The 16,603-nt window shown below is 40.1% G+C and overlaps 1 protein-coding gene across 1 annotated transcript in view; it reads left to right on the top strand.

The window, feature by feature from the left end:
- Nucleotides 1-16,603, top strand: part of PLCL2 (phospholipase C like 2) — a 172,148-nt gene that overhangs the window by 145,101 nt on the left and 10,444 nt on the right. The window contains exon 6 of the mRNA XM_075827230.1: nt 16,530-16,603. This exon is cut by the window's right edge and continues 36 nt beyond it. Within this exon, the coding sequence (XP_075683345.1) occupies nt 16,530-16,603 (74 nt within the window). The remainder of the gene's footprint in view (nt 1-16,529) is intronic.

The raw sequence follows: 16,603 nt of genomic DNA, 5'->3' as shown, positions 1-16,603 counted from the left end.
ATATGCACAATCCAAAAAGATTGTCAAATAGCTACTTAAGATCAGTAAATGAGAAATCAGATTAATCACATAAATGTTTGTGGCAGGATTAGTTGTTAGAATTGGCCAGAAATCAATGACCTAATTGACTATCCATCTCTCCTATCCTCTTTAATCTCTCAGCTGCAGTTACGTAACTAGTTTTTACACGAATAATTAGAAGGAAAAGTTTGAAACATTACATAATGGATTTGGAAACCATTTGGATTTGAATTGAAGAATTTGGCTTTTTTACTCAAAAATTAGGGAATATTAGTAACTTTTAAATGTTTAGTCATGCTTTCATAGACAAGAACTGACCTTTTAATAATGATATTTAATAAGATAGATAAAATAATACTGTCATTGGTAGGAGGGTACACTGCAGACATCTGACTTCAATCACTTTTGTATGTTTTTTTTAATCCATAAATGGCTCCCACCCCCCTTATGAGCCTTAGGTAGTCACCTGTTTTGCTTAACCCTCACCTAGACCCTATAATCTTTCTCTGATGAGGTATGCTATACTGTATACTAGCAGGGCACTATTTGCAGTTTGGGGCTGCCCTTTTACTGCTGACGCCCCCGATAACGCAGATTTCACGCCGCAAAAATTGCAATGTGTGAATTCAATAGGGAAAACCAGCGATCCCGCAAAAATACGCACCGTAGGTCAATTTATGAATGGTTTTTCGGTGTGTTTTTTTATGCAGCGTGTGGATGAGATTTGTTCACATCTCATGAACTTTGCTGGTACTGTATTATGCTGCAGAGTTTTTGTAATGAAATCCTTGCGGAAAATCCGCAGTGTTTACGCTATGTGTGGACATACCCTAAAATAAATGCTCAGTGCTACCCGATTAACATTCCCTCCTCTGCACCCCACATGAACACTGGGGCCCATCTCCTCTATTATTGATCAGGTCACAGTTTAGAATATTTTGAAAAAAACCAACACTCCAGCAGTGCCCCCCCCCCCCTCCTGATTGGAGCAAATTACACACTGCTGGTTTCCTCAGTACATTGTCTTACTATTAAAGGTAGCCCAATGAACTGAGGTAACCAGGAACCATGTGATGCAAACTAACCAATGAAAGCTTAGAGCTGTCACTGCTTAGTTTACGGTCACAGACCCAGAAAGGTAAGTATAGCAATTGGTTTTGCTTTTTTACTAATTAGTGTTACTAATGTGTGTGTGTTTTTTTTTGTTTTTTTTTACAGGTTTGATCATTGGACTATGTCTGATTCGAGGACTACTTTGATTACAGCGTTTTTTTTTCCATTAAAATGGTTAGTGAGGGTTGTGTGGGGGGGCTTTCATTTCAATAAAACTTTTTTTCTGTGTTGGGTGTTTTTTTTAACTTCATTACTACTGCCTTAGTAATGGTGGCAGTCTGATAAACCACGTCCATTACTAAGGTGGGGCTTAGTGTTAGCCGGTGAAGAGGCTAACACTAACCCCCCATTATTATCCCGGTACCCACCGCCACCAGGGGTGCCGGGAAGAGCGGGGTACAATCCAGTGCCCGACCATCTGTAGTGATGGTCTGGTACTGGGTCAGCCGCAGGCTGGTATTATTAGCGTGGGAAAGGCCCAAACCAGTGGCCCTTCCCACCCTAGTAATGCCAGCCTGCTGCGTTGTTATTTCTAGCTGGTTAAAAATTGGTGGACCCCATGTTTGTTTTTTAAAATTTTTTTTTTTTTTTTTAAAAAGACGTTGGGTCCTCGCATTTTTCATGACCAGCCAGATACAATAAAGCAGCAGCCTAGCTTTATCGGGTGGGAAGACCAATTGGTTTTGGGCTTTCCCAGCCTAATAATACCAGCCTGCGGCCACCCCGGTGCCCGACCATCACTTCAGATGGTTAAGTACTGGATCTTACCCGGCTCTTCCCGGCACCGGGGTTATGTTAGACTCTTCACCGGCTAACACTAAGCCCCACCTTAGTAATGGACGCTGTCTATCAGACAGGCACCATTACTAAGGCAGTAGTAATAAAGTTTAAAAAAAAAACAGACCCACAGAAAAAATTATTTATTGAAATAAAACCCCCCACACAACTGTCATTAACCAATTTATTGGGAAAAAAAATGCCGTTATCGAAGTAGTCCTCAAATCTGACGTAGTCCAACGACCAAACCTGTAAAAAACACACCAAAAAAAACATTAGTAACACTTAGGCTGGGTTCACACGAGCACATTAACGTCCGTAATGGACGGACGTATTTCGTCCGGAAGTCCCGGACCGAACACAGTGCAGGGAGCCGGGCTCCTAGCATCATAGTTATGTACGACGCTAGGAGTCCCTGCCTCGCTGCAGGACAACTGTCCCGTACTGTAATCATGTTTTCAGTACGGGACAGTAGTTCCACGGAGAGGCAGGGACTCCTAGCATCGTACATAACTGTGATGCTAGGAGCCCGGCTCCCTGCACTGAGTTCGGTCCGGGACTTCCGGCCGAAATACGTCCGTCCATTACGGACGTTAATGTGCTCGTGTGAACCCAGCCTTATAAGTAAAACAGCAAAACCATTATTATACTTACCTTCCTGGGTCTGTGACCGTAAACTAAGCTCTAAGCTGTCATTAGTTCGTTTACATCACGTGGTCCCAGTATACCTCCGTTCATTGGCGCCCACCATATTCTCTGTTTGCCGCTCATTAGTGCAGCGCCGGCCGCATCACCTGATGCTGACCAGGCGCGCACACTTGTCAGGAGCGGGACAATGGCTGTATCACACAGCTGCAGCCCCGCTCACTACATTCATGTCTTTCAATACTAAGCTGTGCGACTACGGTATTTCAGTTGTGCAGGGGTATCGTAGTTTTGACGGAATCAATAGCGTAGTCGACTACGCTATTGATTCTGTCAAAATGATGGAACCCTTGCACAACTGAGACAAACGGAAACCATTGGCACTGGAGCCATCACCATTGAAATCAATGGTGATGGAAACGGAAACCTTTGGTTTCCGTTTGTGTGAGTCAGGGTCCCGCTCCGACGGAATGGGACCCTAGCGCAGATGTGAACGAAGCCTTAGTTATATAGTGCCGTCTGTGTTACTACTTTATCTTTAATGTACTGTTATCAGGAGAATTTAACACAGCTTTAAGATTAATTTGCAAGTGTTTTCGAACACTTCTCTTGGAAACTGGTTTGATGTTAGAATTGCAGTGGGCAACTAATAAGAGTGATAAGAGCTGGAATGAATATGCGTTTGGGAACCATAAAATTATACTGACACTACCATTGAGAATAGTTGTCGTAGCTGTGACTGATTGATGGAGGATAATAAAGATTACAGATAAATGACACCGTGGACTCAACCTAATGATGAACCAGACTTTATTCCAAGAAAAGGAGAAGTGACAAACACTACATGTCCTCACTTGACTGTATAGTGAAAATGAAAAAAAAAAAAATTATACGTCTTCACATTCAGCATTTTCAGTTATTTTTAATTCTGGCACAAATATAGTTGTCCTCAAACTTCTTCTTACAATGTCCTCAGTGCATCAACTCTGCTAATCCTGCCCCATGGGCAGAGCGGTGCATTTGTGGTACCCTAGGCAATGTGTGTGTATATACCAGTTGAAGGGGGTATCCACTCATATAAAGTTTATTCATTGCATATTGAAAAGTTCCCCCGCTTTCTTGTATTTTTTATATTTTAATTCCGCACCAATTTCAAGATCACAGTTTGCTGTAAGCTGAGACGATAATATAATTGTATACAAACCCCATTCAGCAACCCTTGCCTAACCAGAGGGATAACATCCCCCGCCTGAGACCCCCATCACACATTCCTTCTGTAACGGATGACAACATGGTTTGTTGTATGCCCCCTTTTTTTGGATACACATCCCTCCACTGACGTTCGTGATGGAGGGATGCAGCAATGATATCCCTTGCCTAAGGATGGTCCTTGTTCCCTCGATGACCCATTTTGTCTACCCCCGCATTAATCTTCTGACATTACAGGAGGGATACATCTCTGACAGAAGGGGATGTAGAGTGGATCATATCTGCCATCGCCAACAAGTGGCAGTGAATTTTAAATATTATTTTCATTTTTTGGGGTAATTCTACACTTTTAGATTTTTATAAGCTGTTGAAAACTACAGCATAGGTGATAGATTTAATGATAGTTTTATGTTTTTTAGCTATGGGCAGGATGATTATAGTTATTGGGAAAACTAGCATACGACTGAGAAGGTGAAAATTAAATTTTTCACTTTTGAAATCCATCAGGATTAAGAAGTTCACTGGTGGTAATTGGGTTATAAGTGTTAATATTTATTTGAAAACAATTAATTTGGAATCCTAAGGGTGCAGTCACATGTGGAGGATTTTGTTGCAGAAATTTCTGCGACTGCATGTGTCCTTTTACATTTGGAGATAAATTGGTAAAAATAAGTGCTGAACTACGATATAATGAGTTGTTAACTCTCTTGTGAGCTTGTAAGCCCAGTAGTTTTCTTCACTGCGGGACCCTCTGATCCTCAGTAGAACTGCTCAGGAGCCATGCTGCTAATATAAACAGGGTCACACCACAACGCTGTGCTATAAATCTACACAACGACAATGAAGTCGCTGCATAAAAAAGATGTTACAGCTGTGTAAAAAGTCTGGGCATGTATTGTATAAACACTTTTATTGCCACAGTTCATCTGAATGAGAAAAGGGAAAAAGAGAAAGCAAAAAAAAAAAATGCTGGTACTTGATCTTTTATCGTGCTTCTATTATTTTAAATGAACACTCCGGTTAATACTGATACACTTTGATATTGTGCAGTACCAGAGGGGCCAGAACATGACACAAGGATTAAAAGAAAAAACACTAAAGAGATAATTACTGTCAAGCACTGCCCCCACAGTCCCATCACTTGAATGGAATAGGGGGGCAATACAAATGTAACAGCATGTGCAGAGTATGAATATGAGGGAAACAATGTATGAGCGCCACAGCTGATCGACCATGAATTTTAAAAACCCGGATAACCCCTTTAAATTGAATGTATAACCAGTTTTTTTGCTCATTAAAACCAGATAGTTAAACTTTTTCTAATCTTTTTTTATTTTTTTAATTCTATTTTCTGTACATGATTATGGGTGCATCCCTCTTGCCTGAGCTGCTGTATACAGCATGTTTTATCTATAAAGCGGTGTTACCTTACATTGTAATCCTGCCTGTGATAATAATAAGATGACTGCTGAGAAGTGATCTCTACAGAACAGGAAGTGTCAGGCGATTGTGAGGCTCAGTGGCCAGTGTGAAAACTGCAAGATTTAGGATTATTTTTTAATATAGTTAGTGACATTGAAAATAATAAAACAAATCGCCAAAAATTCTTAAATATGTTTGACATAAAAAGTTAATATAAACAATAGGTCATTCCATTTAACACAGCTTTGCCTGGAGTGTTCCTATAAGTCCTATCTCCGTTCTGATCTCATTTGCACAATGCAGGTAGGTGCCAACATTGGCTACTACAGAAAATTTTCTGTGGATTTCTTAGTGCAGATTCTGCACCGAAAGTGCTGTCTGAAGCATGGCAAAACTCCATTGATCCAGATTTACCGTGGATTTCAACTCTGACAATAAAATGGGAGAAAATCCTATTTTCACAAAGGTGGTTTTTGAGGCGTCTAGGTTGCAGTTTTCCCCGTTAACTTGGGGAAAACCATATCATTGAAAACTGAGATGACTCTTTCCGAAAGAACATTTTCCTAGAATTGTCTATTTTCTAAACCATACCATATTGTGGTCAGTACTTTTCCATACTGAATGACGTATATTGCACCATATCCTCCTTTGATGCATTGAAAGCAGTGCTTCTATAGGATAATATGGCCTTATTTACTGCATCTGATGGAGCAAGCTGGATTTTATTTTTATTTTTTTATTGTGGACAATGCATTAAAAATGCTGCCGTGTACTGGTGGTATATACGTCCCCCATTGTAATACATAAAGACATGTGATCGGGTTCCTGAATAGGCTGTGTGCAACAGCCCTCAAGGATTAAATTCCTTTTGAAATATTTCCCAGCCCCACTAGTTATTGCTGAATAATCTGTGTTACGCTCTCCTGAGTTGAATATTTGCTGATAAGTATATAATACCATATCTGCTGTAATGAGAACATTAAGGGCTTTATTGTGGGTGTATTTCTTATTTTGTAACATAAAAGTGATACTCTCGTTGAGCCATATGTCTAAAAACGCAACGTAAGTTTATTTTTCAACTTGCAGCTGTACCACATTTAAGGATCTTATTTAAACACGTGCCGCACATTACATGCACTCCACATATCTGATCTGGCAACATTTGCTAAGACACAAAACACGGAAAAGGAAGTGAGAAGGCCAACAGCTGAATACTTTGTGCAGCTCATTAAAATATTTCTTTGTCTGGTAAATTTAAGCATGCAGCTACACATTGTTGTACATGAGAAAAAAATACGTATTGTATCAAAAGAGATGAAAAAAGTATTTTAGAAAAGATTAAAAAAAAAAGGAGAAAATGACAAGATTCACTAGTATAGATTGCAAATAGAAACATTAGTAAAAATAAATGCCCGCTGCTGCTAAGGAGGAAGAAATGGGATTTACACCAAGTGTACAGAGGAGAGGAATGTACTATGCATGCACATAGTAAAAGTAAATATTTTGAGGGGAATCGGTTAAGGACTGAAAGTCAGATATTTTTAGGCCTTTATACACAAATGGGAAGTGAAAGTGTCCTAAAAACCGCTTCAGAAGTCGAAGGCCTGGTTCACATGAGCATGTTCGGTCCGTGATAAATCATTCCTAGGTCGGCTGCATTTCCCGGACCGAACACACTGCAGGGAGTCGGGCTCCTAGCATCATAGTTATCTATGACGCTAGTTGTCACTGCCTCACTGCGGAAAACTGTCCCGTACTGAAAACGTGATTATAGTACGGGACTGTTTTCCCGCAGCGAGGCGGTGACTACTAGCGTCATAGATAACTATGATGTTAGGAGCCCGGCTCCCTGCAGTGTGTTCGGTCCGGGAAATGCGGCCGACATACGGTCCACATTTTATGGACCGAACATGCTCGTGTGAACCTGGTGTAACGCTACTGCCTAAGATATCTTAGAGCTATAAGATGCTCCACGCTTTATACCATCAGTGTTTTACTACTACCGGTGGCAACAGCAGTGCATGAATTCAACAGAAAACAGGCAGGTACTATATGTGGACACTGTATATGGCACAATTATGTGGGTATTGTAAGGCATTAGATAACCCTACTTTGTGGTTCATTAAGTATTGCCAGTATTTTTTTGTTCGTTTTTGTTTGATCTTTTTAAATAGAATTTAGTGCAAGCTTTAATAATCGCTAGGATATGCCATAACATTAAGATCTATGGGGTCTGACCTCTGGGACCCTACTGGTCCTGAGAACAAAGCTTCTTTGGCAGGAGGATTGGTGCGGATTGGTAAGTTCCTGCCAGTCAGATCTCCACTGATCAACAAGTGGTAGCGGGGGTAGCCCTTTAGTACTTTCCAAAGCCAGCCTCATTCACATAGCTGTGTGCATTTCAGTGCTCAGTATGAATTATGCATTACGGGCAATGCTGGAAAAATTGTATTGGATTTAGTGTTTTGGACAGTATTCTTCGATAAATACTGTTCAAGGTACAGGATCCACTATTAAAATGCATTATCATTGTATTTAGGCTCCGGGTTATACCGATCTGGAATACGACCGTGTGCATGAGCCTTTATTGTCTAAGAAATTTTACATTTCGCCTCTAAAATTTTTGGACAGTTTCCAGCCTAATAAACACTGTTTTCAACCTCCTTCATAAAGAACACAAAATGCTACTGGATTTTGGATGTGGCAAATAATTCCCTACACATTACACCTTTCAATTATCCCACCTCCCATAGTTGCATTATTACAAAAAGTCCAGAATAACCAGCCTCATCATGTCTCTCTTATATCACTTGATATTCTGCTTGATAACTAGATTCTGATGCAAATTTTAAGTGTACAGTCAAGTGTCCGCACATTCATGTCAAGTCCTCTATGGGACATTCGGCAACTCCTTGACCTAAAATATTATTGCTTCACTAATGGGGGTGTATTGTCTATGAAAGATGACAGCTTCGACTGCACAATTAAATCCATCCAGGATCTTAAAGCTACATACATTATTCCAACACTGGTAGCTAAATATAACGAACAAATTACATAATCCACTCCGCACAGACTTTGGTCAGATATACAATACTTTTGCCCCAAATGTCTTGAGGCCTTAGCCCACATGTTAAAATTTTTAGATGTTTGTACCCTGTATTAAGATGGCTGAGAACATAATAAACCAGCAGCTGGAAAAATGGCCCTCCTGCTCTCCCCCCAATAAATAAACACACAACACACTTATAAACTTTTTGTTGGACAGAGGTCGGTCACAGCTTTTATTATGATTTTCCAACATAACATTTTAAAATTCCTTTCCAAAATGAAACACATGATCTAAAGCGGTATGCCAGCCACCAGCCTCCCAGCGGGCAAGTCCGCCTTCAAATCCATTACGTCATCTCCTCAATAAACTGACCGCCAGCTGTGACTTGTTGTAATAAAGATAAAAAATCATAACCACAATAAAGCAAAAAAACAATAAGAACCAACATTTTTAAATACAAAAAAATTCACAATAGGGAGGGCAGGCAGCTCTGATAAGGCGGCCAGAAATGAGACTGCCCACACTTATTTATATTCATTGGAGGGTACCATACAATGTTGACTGAGGGGCGTTAACTTATAAAATAGGGCAGTACCATAACACAACGGGGTGAGGAGGGAGATATATTAAGGCTTAGCAAAAAAAGGTGTGTGTGTGGGGGGGTGAAAACTGACTCGTGAAGTTAGTGACCCCTTCCCCATATGGTACGGTGTCATACAATCCGGACAATTAAAAAAGAGCACAGAAGGCATCAGAAAACATCAATAGTAATACAACCAACAATCAATTAAATAATAAATGACATTGTATATCTTTTGTTGTAAGAAAATAGATTGTAAAGATTGTATAACTATTATATCTGAACTATTCTCCTCAAGCAAGCATATTGTTCTACCCAAGATACCGTACATTACATCTCTTTTCATAGATCTTCTTTGATCTATGGTAATAACTTTTTTATTATATGATTTATGAGATTATACATTTCAATCATCGTGCTACACTTGTATGAATCATACGAATGACCTTCATGTAATTTCTCCAGTGTCCCCTATAAAGAGTGTAGTACCTGGGAGGAATTTACTTTTGGAACATTTTGCATCTGACAATGTGTCTGGTTTTTTTAATGTTAAATAAGGTGTAGACAACACTTTATTTTATATTTCATGCAAAATGTGATCAGGCCCTATACAGTGAGCACTTTATATTGAATGTAATTTTAGTGTTTCTTTCTAGTCCTTTTTATATGCCGCGCTGTGAGCAGGGCAATACTTTCATCTTATAGGTCCAGCAGTATGCTTGAATACACCCCTATTAAAGGCACATTTACCATTTATCGTCATGATTTGTAGTTATAATTGATGAGTGTTCACAAAGTGAAGATCAACAATACAATTTGTATTTATTATTGATCACCAATTGTGATGCTGTAGAAATAATTGTAATCAATGGCACAATTGATAAATGTAGACGACCCTCGGTGACTTTTACAAAAGACAGTCCTACCTAACGCACAGCTGGGTCCTGGTGTTCAGTGGTGTGGATTGTGTTCCCCAAGATTCACATGCTCTATTGCTGTACTGGACTCTGTTTACATAACATCACCATGCCGTGACTGGATAACACTCCCAAGCCGCGACTGGATAACACCTCCATGCCGTGACTGGATAACACCCCCATGCCGTGACTGGATAACACCCCCATGCCGTGACTGGATAACACCCCCATGCCGTGACTGGATAACACCCCCATGCCGTGACTGGATAACACCCCCATGCCGTGACTGGATAACACCCCCATGCCGTGACTGGATAACACCCCCATGCCGTGACTGGATAACACCCCCATGCCGTGACAGGATAACACCCCCATGCCGTGACTGGATAACACCCCCATGCCGTGACTGGATAACACCCCCATACCGTGACTGGATAACACCACCATGCCGTGACTGGATAACACCACCATTCCGTGACTGGATAACGCCACCATACCGTGACTAAATAATACCACCACACCGTGAGTACATAACATCACCATACCATGACTATATAACTCTAGCATACCATGACTACATAATACCATTGTACCGTGACTGGATAACACCACAATACCGTGACTAAATAGATCCACTACACTGTGACTGGATACCACTATACCCTCGACTGGATAACACCATCATACCATGACTTGATAACCCCACCATACCGTGACTAAATAATACCACCATACCGTTGCTGTATAAAACATACACTATGGGAATACCAAAATTATCATTAACTGTAAGTGAATATTACCACTATACTGAGAGTGAACACAGTGATCCTATAGTGGTCAGATATCACACATGCAGTCTGCAGAGTATCACCAGACTGGATTAATAATAAATTACTGATCAGACGCAGTCAAAGGTAGAATGAGCAATTAAATACATTTACTCCCAGGTGACATATTCTCTGATTGGAGTCATTATTTTTTCTCATCTTCTCCATCCAGCCCAGACATTCATGACAACTTCTTCCAGCTATGACTTGCCTTGTAAAATTTGCCGCACAGCCATCTTTGGCTCTATGCTTCCCCAGCACGTCTCCACCCCCCTTACATACCCACCAAATTATTGCCCCCTTTAATAGTGCCAACCTACTGTTACTCTTTAAAATGTGTCTGCTGTTTTGCTCAGTGCCCCAAATACTGTACTGCAGTAAGAGACAGTGCTTTACAGTAAATCGTGCTATACAGATATTACCCCATAGAAAATAATGCCATAATACAGATAGTACACCATATAAAATTGCACCATATAGATAGTGTTCCCCTAATTGTCACATATGAAATTGTGCCATGTATAGTTCCCCATATAAAGTTGTGCCCAAATAGTGCCCCGCACCACTCGGACCCCAGACCAGACCTAAAAATTAAATGACCCCGCAGACGCCCTAAATTAAATTCGCATCAATACGAGTGGGGCTCTCTCTTCCATATGGCGATCATTTATTTTTTATCACTTATTTTGACATACCTCTTGTTATAAAGTATTAATTTTAAATGTTTTTAAAGTATGGTTATGTTTTCGCCAAGAAAGATTGGTTTATATTCAAGATCATTTAGAGTTTGAGTGCTCATTTATTTGGATGCCCACTTTTTTATATTTCTGCTACAGTCTGGGACTTTTAGTGTTTAACAACAGCTGGAGAGTCACAGGTTGGAGACCACTAATGCAAATGTACATTCCTTTGCATGGTAACGCACATAGTACACACTCGTTCACGACTAAAATGTAATGAACAAGATCTTACCTATTTAGACATAAGCGAGCACACACTTGTGGACATATAAGAAAAGGAAGAGAGCTGTCAGCAGTGGCATAGCCATAGGGGTCGCAGTGGTGACAGGTCCCCAAAGCCAGGGGGGCTCATCCCACCCCCTGACCACACCACATCTTGTCTACAGTTACTGTAGTAACTGGGGCCTATGTAGTAAACTACACAAAGCCCTGTTAATACAGTAATATCTCCATATACTTACCCTCCTCGGTCCTGAGTTAGGTCTTCAGGCGCATCGCTAGGTCCTACCGCAGTTTAGCATCATGCCGTTATATGAGCGGCGCACATAACGTTGTGACACTAACCGGCATCAGGACCCAGTGCTGCGCCTGAAGCCCAAGAGGATCTGACTCAAAAGCAAGGAGGGTAAGTATATGTATACTTATGCTGGGGCACTATATCTAAGCCTATCATGTGTGATATTGTCTGCTAGGCCCTGTATCTAAGTCTATCATGTGTGATACTGTATTCTGAGCCAATGTATCTAATCCAGTTATTCTGTTTGCTGAGCCATTGTATGGATTTCCTTCACATGTGATAGGGTCAGTTGGGCCCTGTTTCTATCATGTATAATATTGTCTGCTGAACTTATGTATTTATTCCTATCCAGTGGCGTAGCTATAGGTGTTGTAGTCTTATAGATATGCTGTCTCTGATTTTTCTATATATTTTTTTGGGGGGAGTCAAAACATATGTCTTGGGGTTTGTGCCCCATATCTTTTAATGCCCTAGCAATGCCCCTGGCTACTAGTGTTGCATCGATGGGTCACTTAAGAGACCCAACGATTCAGCTGAAAGTTGCGGGCTGTGCCCATTGGCAGTGAAGAGTAGTTGGTGGCCCAAGATGAACTTTTGCACCATGCCCATGAGCCTTTAGCTACGCCTCTAAAGACAGGTATCACAGTGATTTGATTGTAGGCTAATTGCTTGCTTGGTTGACAAAGATATTGGCTCCATGGGAAATATATTTTTGTTTCAGAAACTAAAGAAAGGAAAGTAGAGAGCACAAACAGCTAAGCTTTAAATTGAAAGGAGAGAAAAAAGCAGGAGTTGGATCCAGAGCTGGTATGGATGTAAAAGAGGAAACTTCTTCCAAGTTTTATTGTAAATTAAAAAATAAAAACAGCAGGATTTTTCCCAGTACAAAGGGTGATCAAGAAATCGTGCCTACGCGTTTCAGACGCCTTCTGCGTCCTTACTCATGGCTGGTAATGAGGAACTGACATACGTGGCTGGGGTTTTATGTCCGGTCAAGCACATTGTGTTGATTGCGTTCCAGAGGGGTAATCCCCTGGAGCGCAAGGGGAGGTTGTACCTTATGACTTCATCTCATAGGAAACCAGAGGTCCGCGAGAAAAAGATAAGTATCGAGCGACATATAGAATTCTTTGATTAGATACAATATCCTGGGTGTTTACGTTCGTGCCTAAATAACTTTGTCAACTACAATGATGTAATTGTTCCCTTTGTTCGGTCTGTCCGATGTAATTGATTGCGTTCCAGGGGATAAGCCCCTGGAACGCAGTAGGAATCCGGATGTGCGGACCTTTTGGGTCTCCCTACAACTTGTCGTAGCTATTGGGACACGAGAGGGTTAAAAGTAGGAAGCCCTGAGAAAGGTTGTTATGTAGTAGAATGTTGCAAGTGAAAACTTTCTTATTGGCTTGATTGCATGCTGATGCAACTATGTTATAACGAGTTTGTTTGGCACATTGAACATGTATTATGATTACGTTACAATAGTTTGTCCGTATATTAACCTCTTGAGCCGTCAGTACCTCAGAACCACAATATAGATAAAATAAGTTAAAGACATACATAAAAGGGTGAGATTGTCTTGTGGAGAAACAAGTACTAGTGCTTAATGTTAAGTAAATCCTAAAGTGCCTAGCCATATTTGGAAGTTTCCAATATATGGCTTATGCTGGTATTACCTTCTGGTGTTTATTTAAATATGTAGAACTTTATATTACATTTTATTTGGGTGCAAAGAATAAAAAAGGAAAAATCAAGGACGTGACTAGGGAAATACACCGGGGAATGGTGATAATCTCTAGTCTTTCATGTAGCTAATGGGCAATTTATCTTGATGGCCAATTACAGCTATTTGTCATGTATTGAAGCCCCTTATAGCTATCATAATATATTTAGTAATGGGATGCCGATTCTTTTTTTTTATATACGTTAGTAGTGAAACATCATTTCTTTTTTTAGATTTAGGCCCTTTGGGGCTCTTGTTTTTAGCCTATAGATCCAATATGCTTCTCTCCTGTATATTTTGTGTTTAAGGTCTCCTCCTCTTTTGGGGATGTGGACCTTTTCTATTGCATAACATTTAAGTGTGTTTACAGTTCTGTTATGATGGTGGATAAAATGTTTGACGGCATTTGAGGTGTTCGTAATATTGCGGTTTCTAATGTAGCCCAAATGCTCAACTATTCTGGTCTTGAATTTTCGGCTGGTGCAGCCTACGTATTTCAGATTACATTCTATGCATTCATTGACGTAAATGACTGCTTCAGTATTGCAATTTATGTAATTTCGGATTATGAATGTATCTGTATTAGTTGAATCGTGGAATACTTTTGTGTCAACTGTATATTATAGCTGACACCTCACACTAACGGATCAGATAACTCCGATCCCGGGTGTTTAACCACTTAGATGTAGAGGTCAATAGCAACCGTGGCATCTAAGCTGTTAAAAAGATTGTGGCCCTCTCTGTCCCTCCATGTCATGGCAGCCTGGGGACATAATAAAGGTCTACAGGTATGCCATCTTGGTTCTGCCAAGATGAACAAAAAAAAAAGTTGTGTGGCAGAATATGGTGACACAAAACAATTTTTTTTTTAACAAATAGTTGTCTTTCTGTAAAAGTAGTAAATCCTAAAAAAATCTATGTAAATTTGGTATGGCCGTAATCGTATTGACTTGCAGAATTTAGATAACATGTTGTTTTTAACACAGAGTTCAACAATGGAGAAATCGCAGGTTTTCTTCTAGTCCACCTCACAAAGAATTATTTTCCAGTTTTTCACTAGATTATATGGTACATCAAAAGGTGCCATTAAAAACTACAACTCGTCCCGCAAGAAAACAAGATGAGGATGGAAAAAATGAAAACTGGCTGATGACACTTTCCAAAAGCCCCTTGAAGCTGGAAGAAATAGGGGGGGGGGAAACTTACCATTGCCATTTTTCCACTGTATGCTGCCATTGGTCCTCATTGGGCATGTGCACCCTGCAGATTACCATTATTGTAGTTACATTCGTAGTGCAGTAACATCACATAGACATGTCACTTAGAAGTGGCTGCATCACTATAGACAAAATGTACAGTAGCCTACTGCCATTGGACAAAGTGTCTGCCTTGCATTATGTAATGTTACATACATTAGAGCACCACTGGGGACTGGCATGGGGAATAAAGAACAATTTCAGTGTTCTTTTGCAAATTCCCATCCCAGTGACAAGTCCAACCCAGAAAATCCCTTTTAATATTTTCATAAGAATCTTTATTGCCAAGCTGCAAATAGTCACAAACTTTCCCAGATTGTAAAGTTATTTGCTGTTTAGTCATAACGCTATTTATAAGAAGATGGATATGATATAGAAATATGTCAATTTTTCAATTGTTTAACCAGTTCAGGACCTAGTTATTTTGAGCCTTCAGGACCAGACACCGTTTAGCCATTTTTAGCACGCGTTCGTTAAATGGCTATAACTTTTTTTATTTGTTGGGCTAGCGATGTGATTTTTTTTTTTCCGTAGACAATGCAGGTTTCTTTTTTTTTCATTTTTATACTCATCCTTTTTGCTATTTTAGAATTCTTAGTCTTAAAGTTTGAAAATAATAGTAAAAAGTTTTCAGCTATTTTTTTTTTGGTAACAACATAGTTTTACCCTAAAATAGAACTTTTATTTGTGATCGTCATTGTCTATAGTAAATTTTAATATATTACATATCTATATTAGGGTAATTGGGTCAGGGCTAGCGTTACAAAAATGATTGGCGGGGGGAAAGTTTTTTTGGGGTGGGCATTTCATGTGTATTTATTATTAATTCTTTTTTGCAATTTACTTTTATTTTTTTATTACTATGGTCTGTACCTCAAAGGTCAGAAAATACCTTTGGGGGACTTTCTATATATTTTTTTTCATTCTTTTAAACCATCTTTTTCCACTGCACAGCAGCCCCAGTTATAGTGGAAATCAGCCCTCTCATAGTGACTATTGTCACTAATAGGGCTGTGCTGGGTCTAGTAAGACCCAGCAGCAGTCTGCCACTAACGGCACCCGGCGATCATGTGACCAGTCACATGATCACCGGGACCAATAGAGACAGCGGCGCGGCCGCTGCCTCTATTCCTATACACATTGAGCACTGTGTAAAAGAGATCGGAGAAGACCGAAGCAGCGAAAGCTGCTTCTATCCTCTCCTCAGGGTCCCCGGCAGACACCGACAGCCAGAGACCCGACATTCAGCTGCCCGATCACTTGGGCAGCAAGTTAAAACCTGCGCCGTAAATAGTCTATGGCGCGGGTTTTAAGGACCCTGATCGCTGGCCCTAAATACACAGCCAGTGGCCAGGAACCAGTTAATGTTCACTCACAAATCTATAAGTAGCACAGCAGGAGTCCGTGGTGAAAGAAAAAAAAAAGCAATATTTTATTTCCTCCTTGTATCGTCTCACCATCCACATGTCAATAGGGCCATTTTCATGTGATGCCTTCTTGAACATTAATAAATCCAATCTGACCTGTTTTTTCCTCTTTAAAGATTTTCTTTTTCCAATCTGCTTCCAGTCTTTTTAATTCTCAAAATCTTCTCATTTTCTTAATGAATTTCAGATTAGTCTAAACCGGATGACTATAAAAAGGAAAAAGAGAAAACGGAGATTAAATAAATGATGTATGAAAAAACGCCAGTTGTCTCACATACATCTTTTATATTGTTTATTTTTCAGCCATGGAATTTCACGAGAATCTCAACTCCATCGGGGCGAAGGAAGGTTTAAAAGAGAGAAAGATGCTTAAGGCC

Source organism: Rhinoderma darwinii, chromosome 5, assembly GCF_050947455.1.
Source record: "Rhinoderma darwinii isolate aRhiDar2 chromosome 5, aRhiDar2.hap1, whole genome shotgun sequence".
In the NCBI taxonomy this organism is placed as follows: domain Eukaryota; kingdom Metazoa; phylum Chordata; class Amphibia; order Anura; family Rhinodermatidae; genus Rhinoderma; species Rhinoderma darwinii.
The sequence above is the reverse complement of the archived record's forward strand: the minus strand, read 5'-3'. Positions and strand labels throughout refer to the sequence as shown.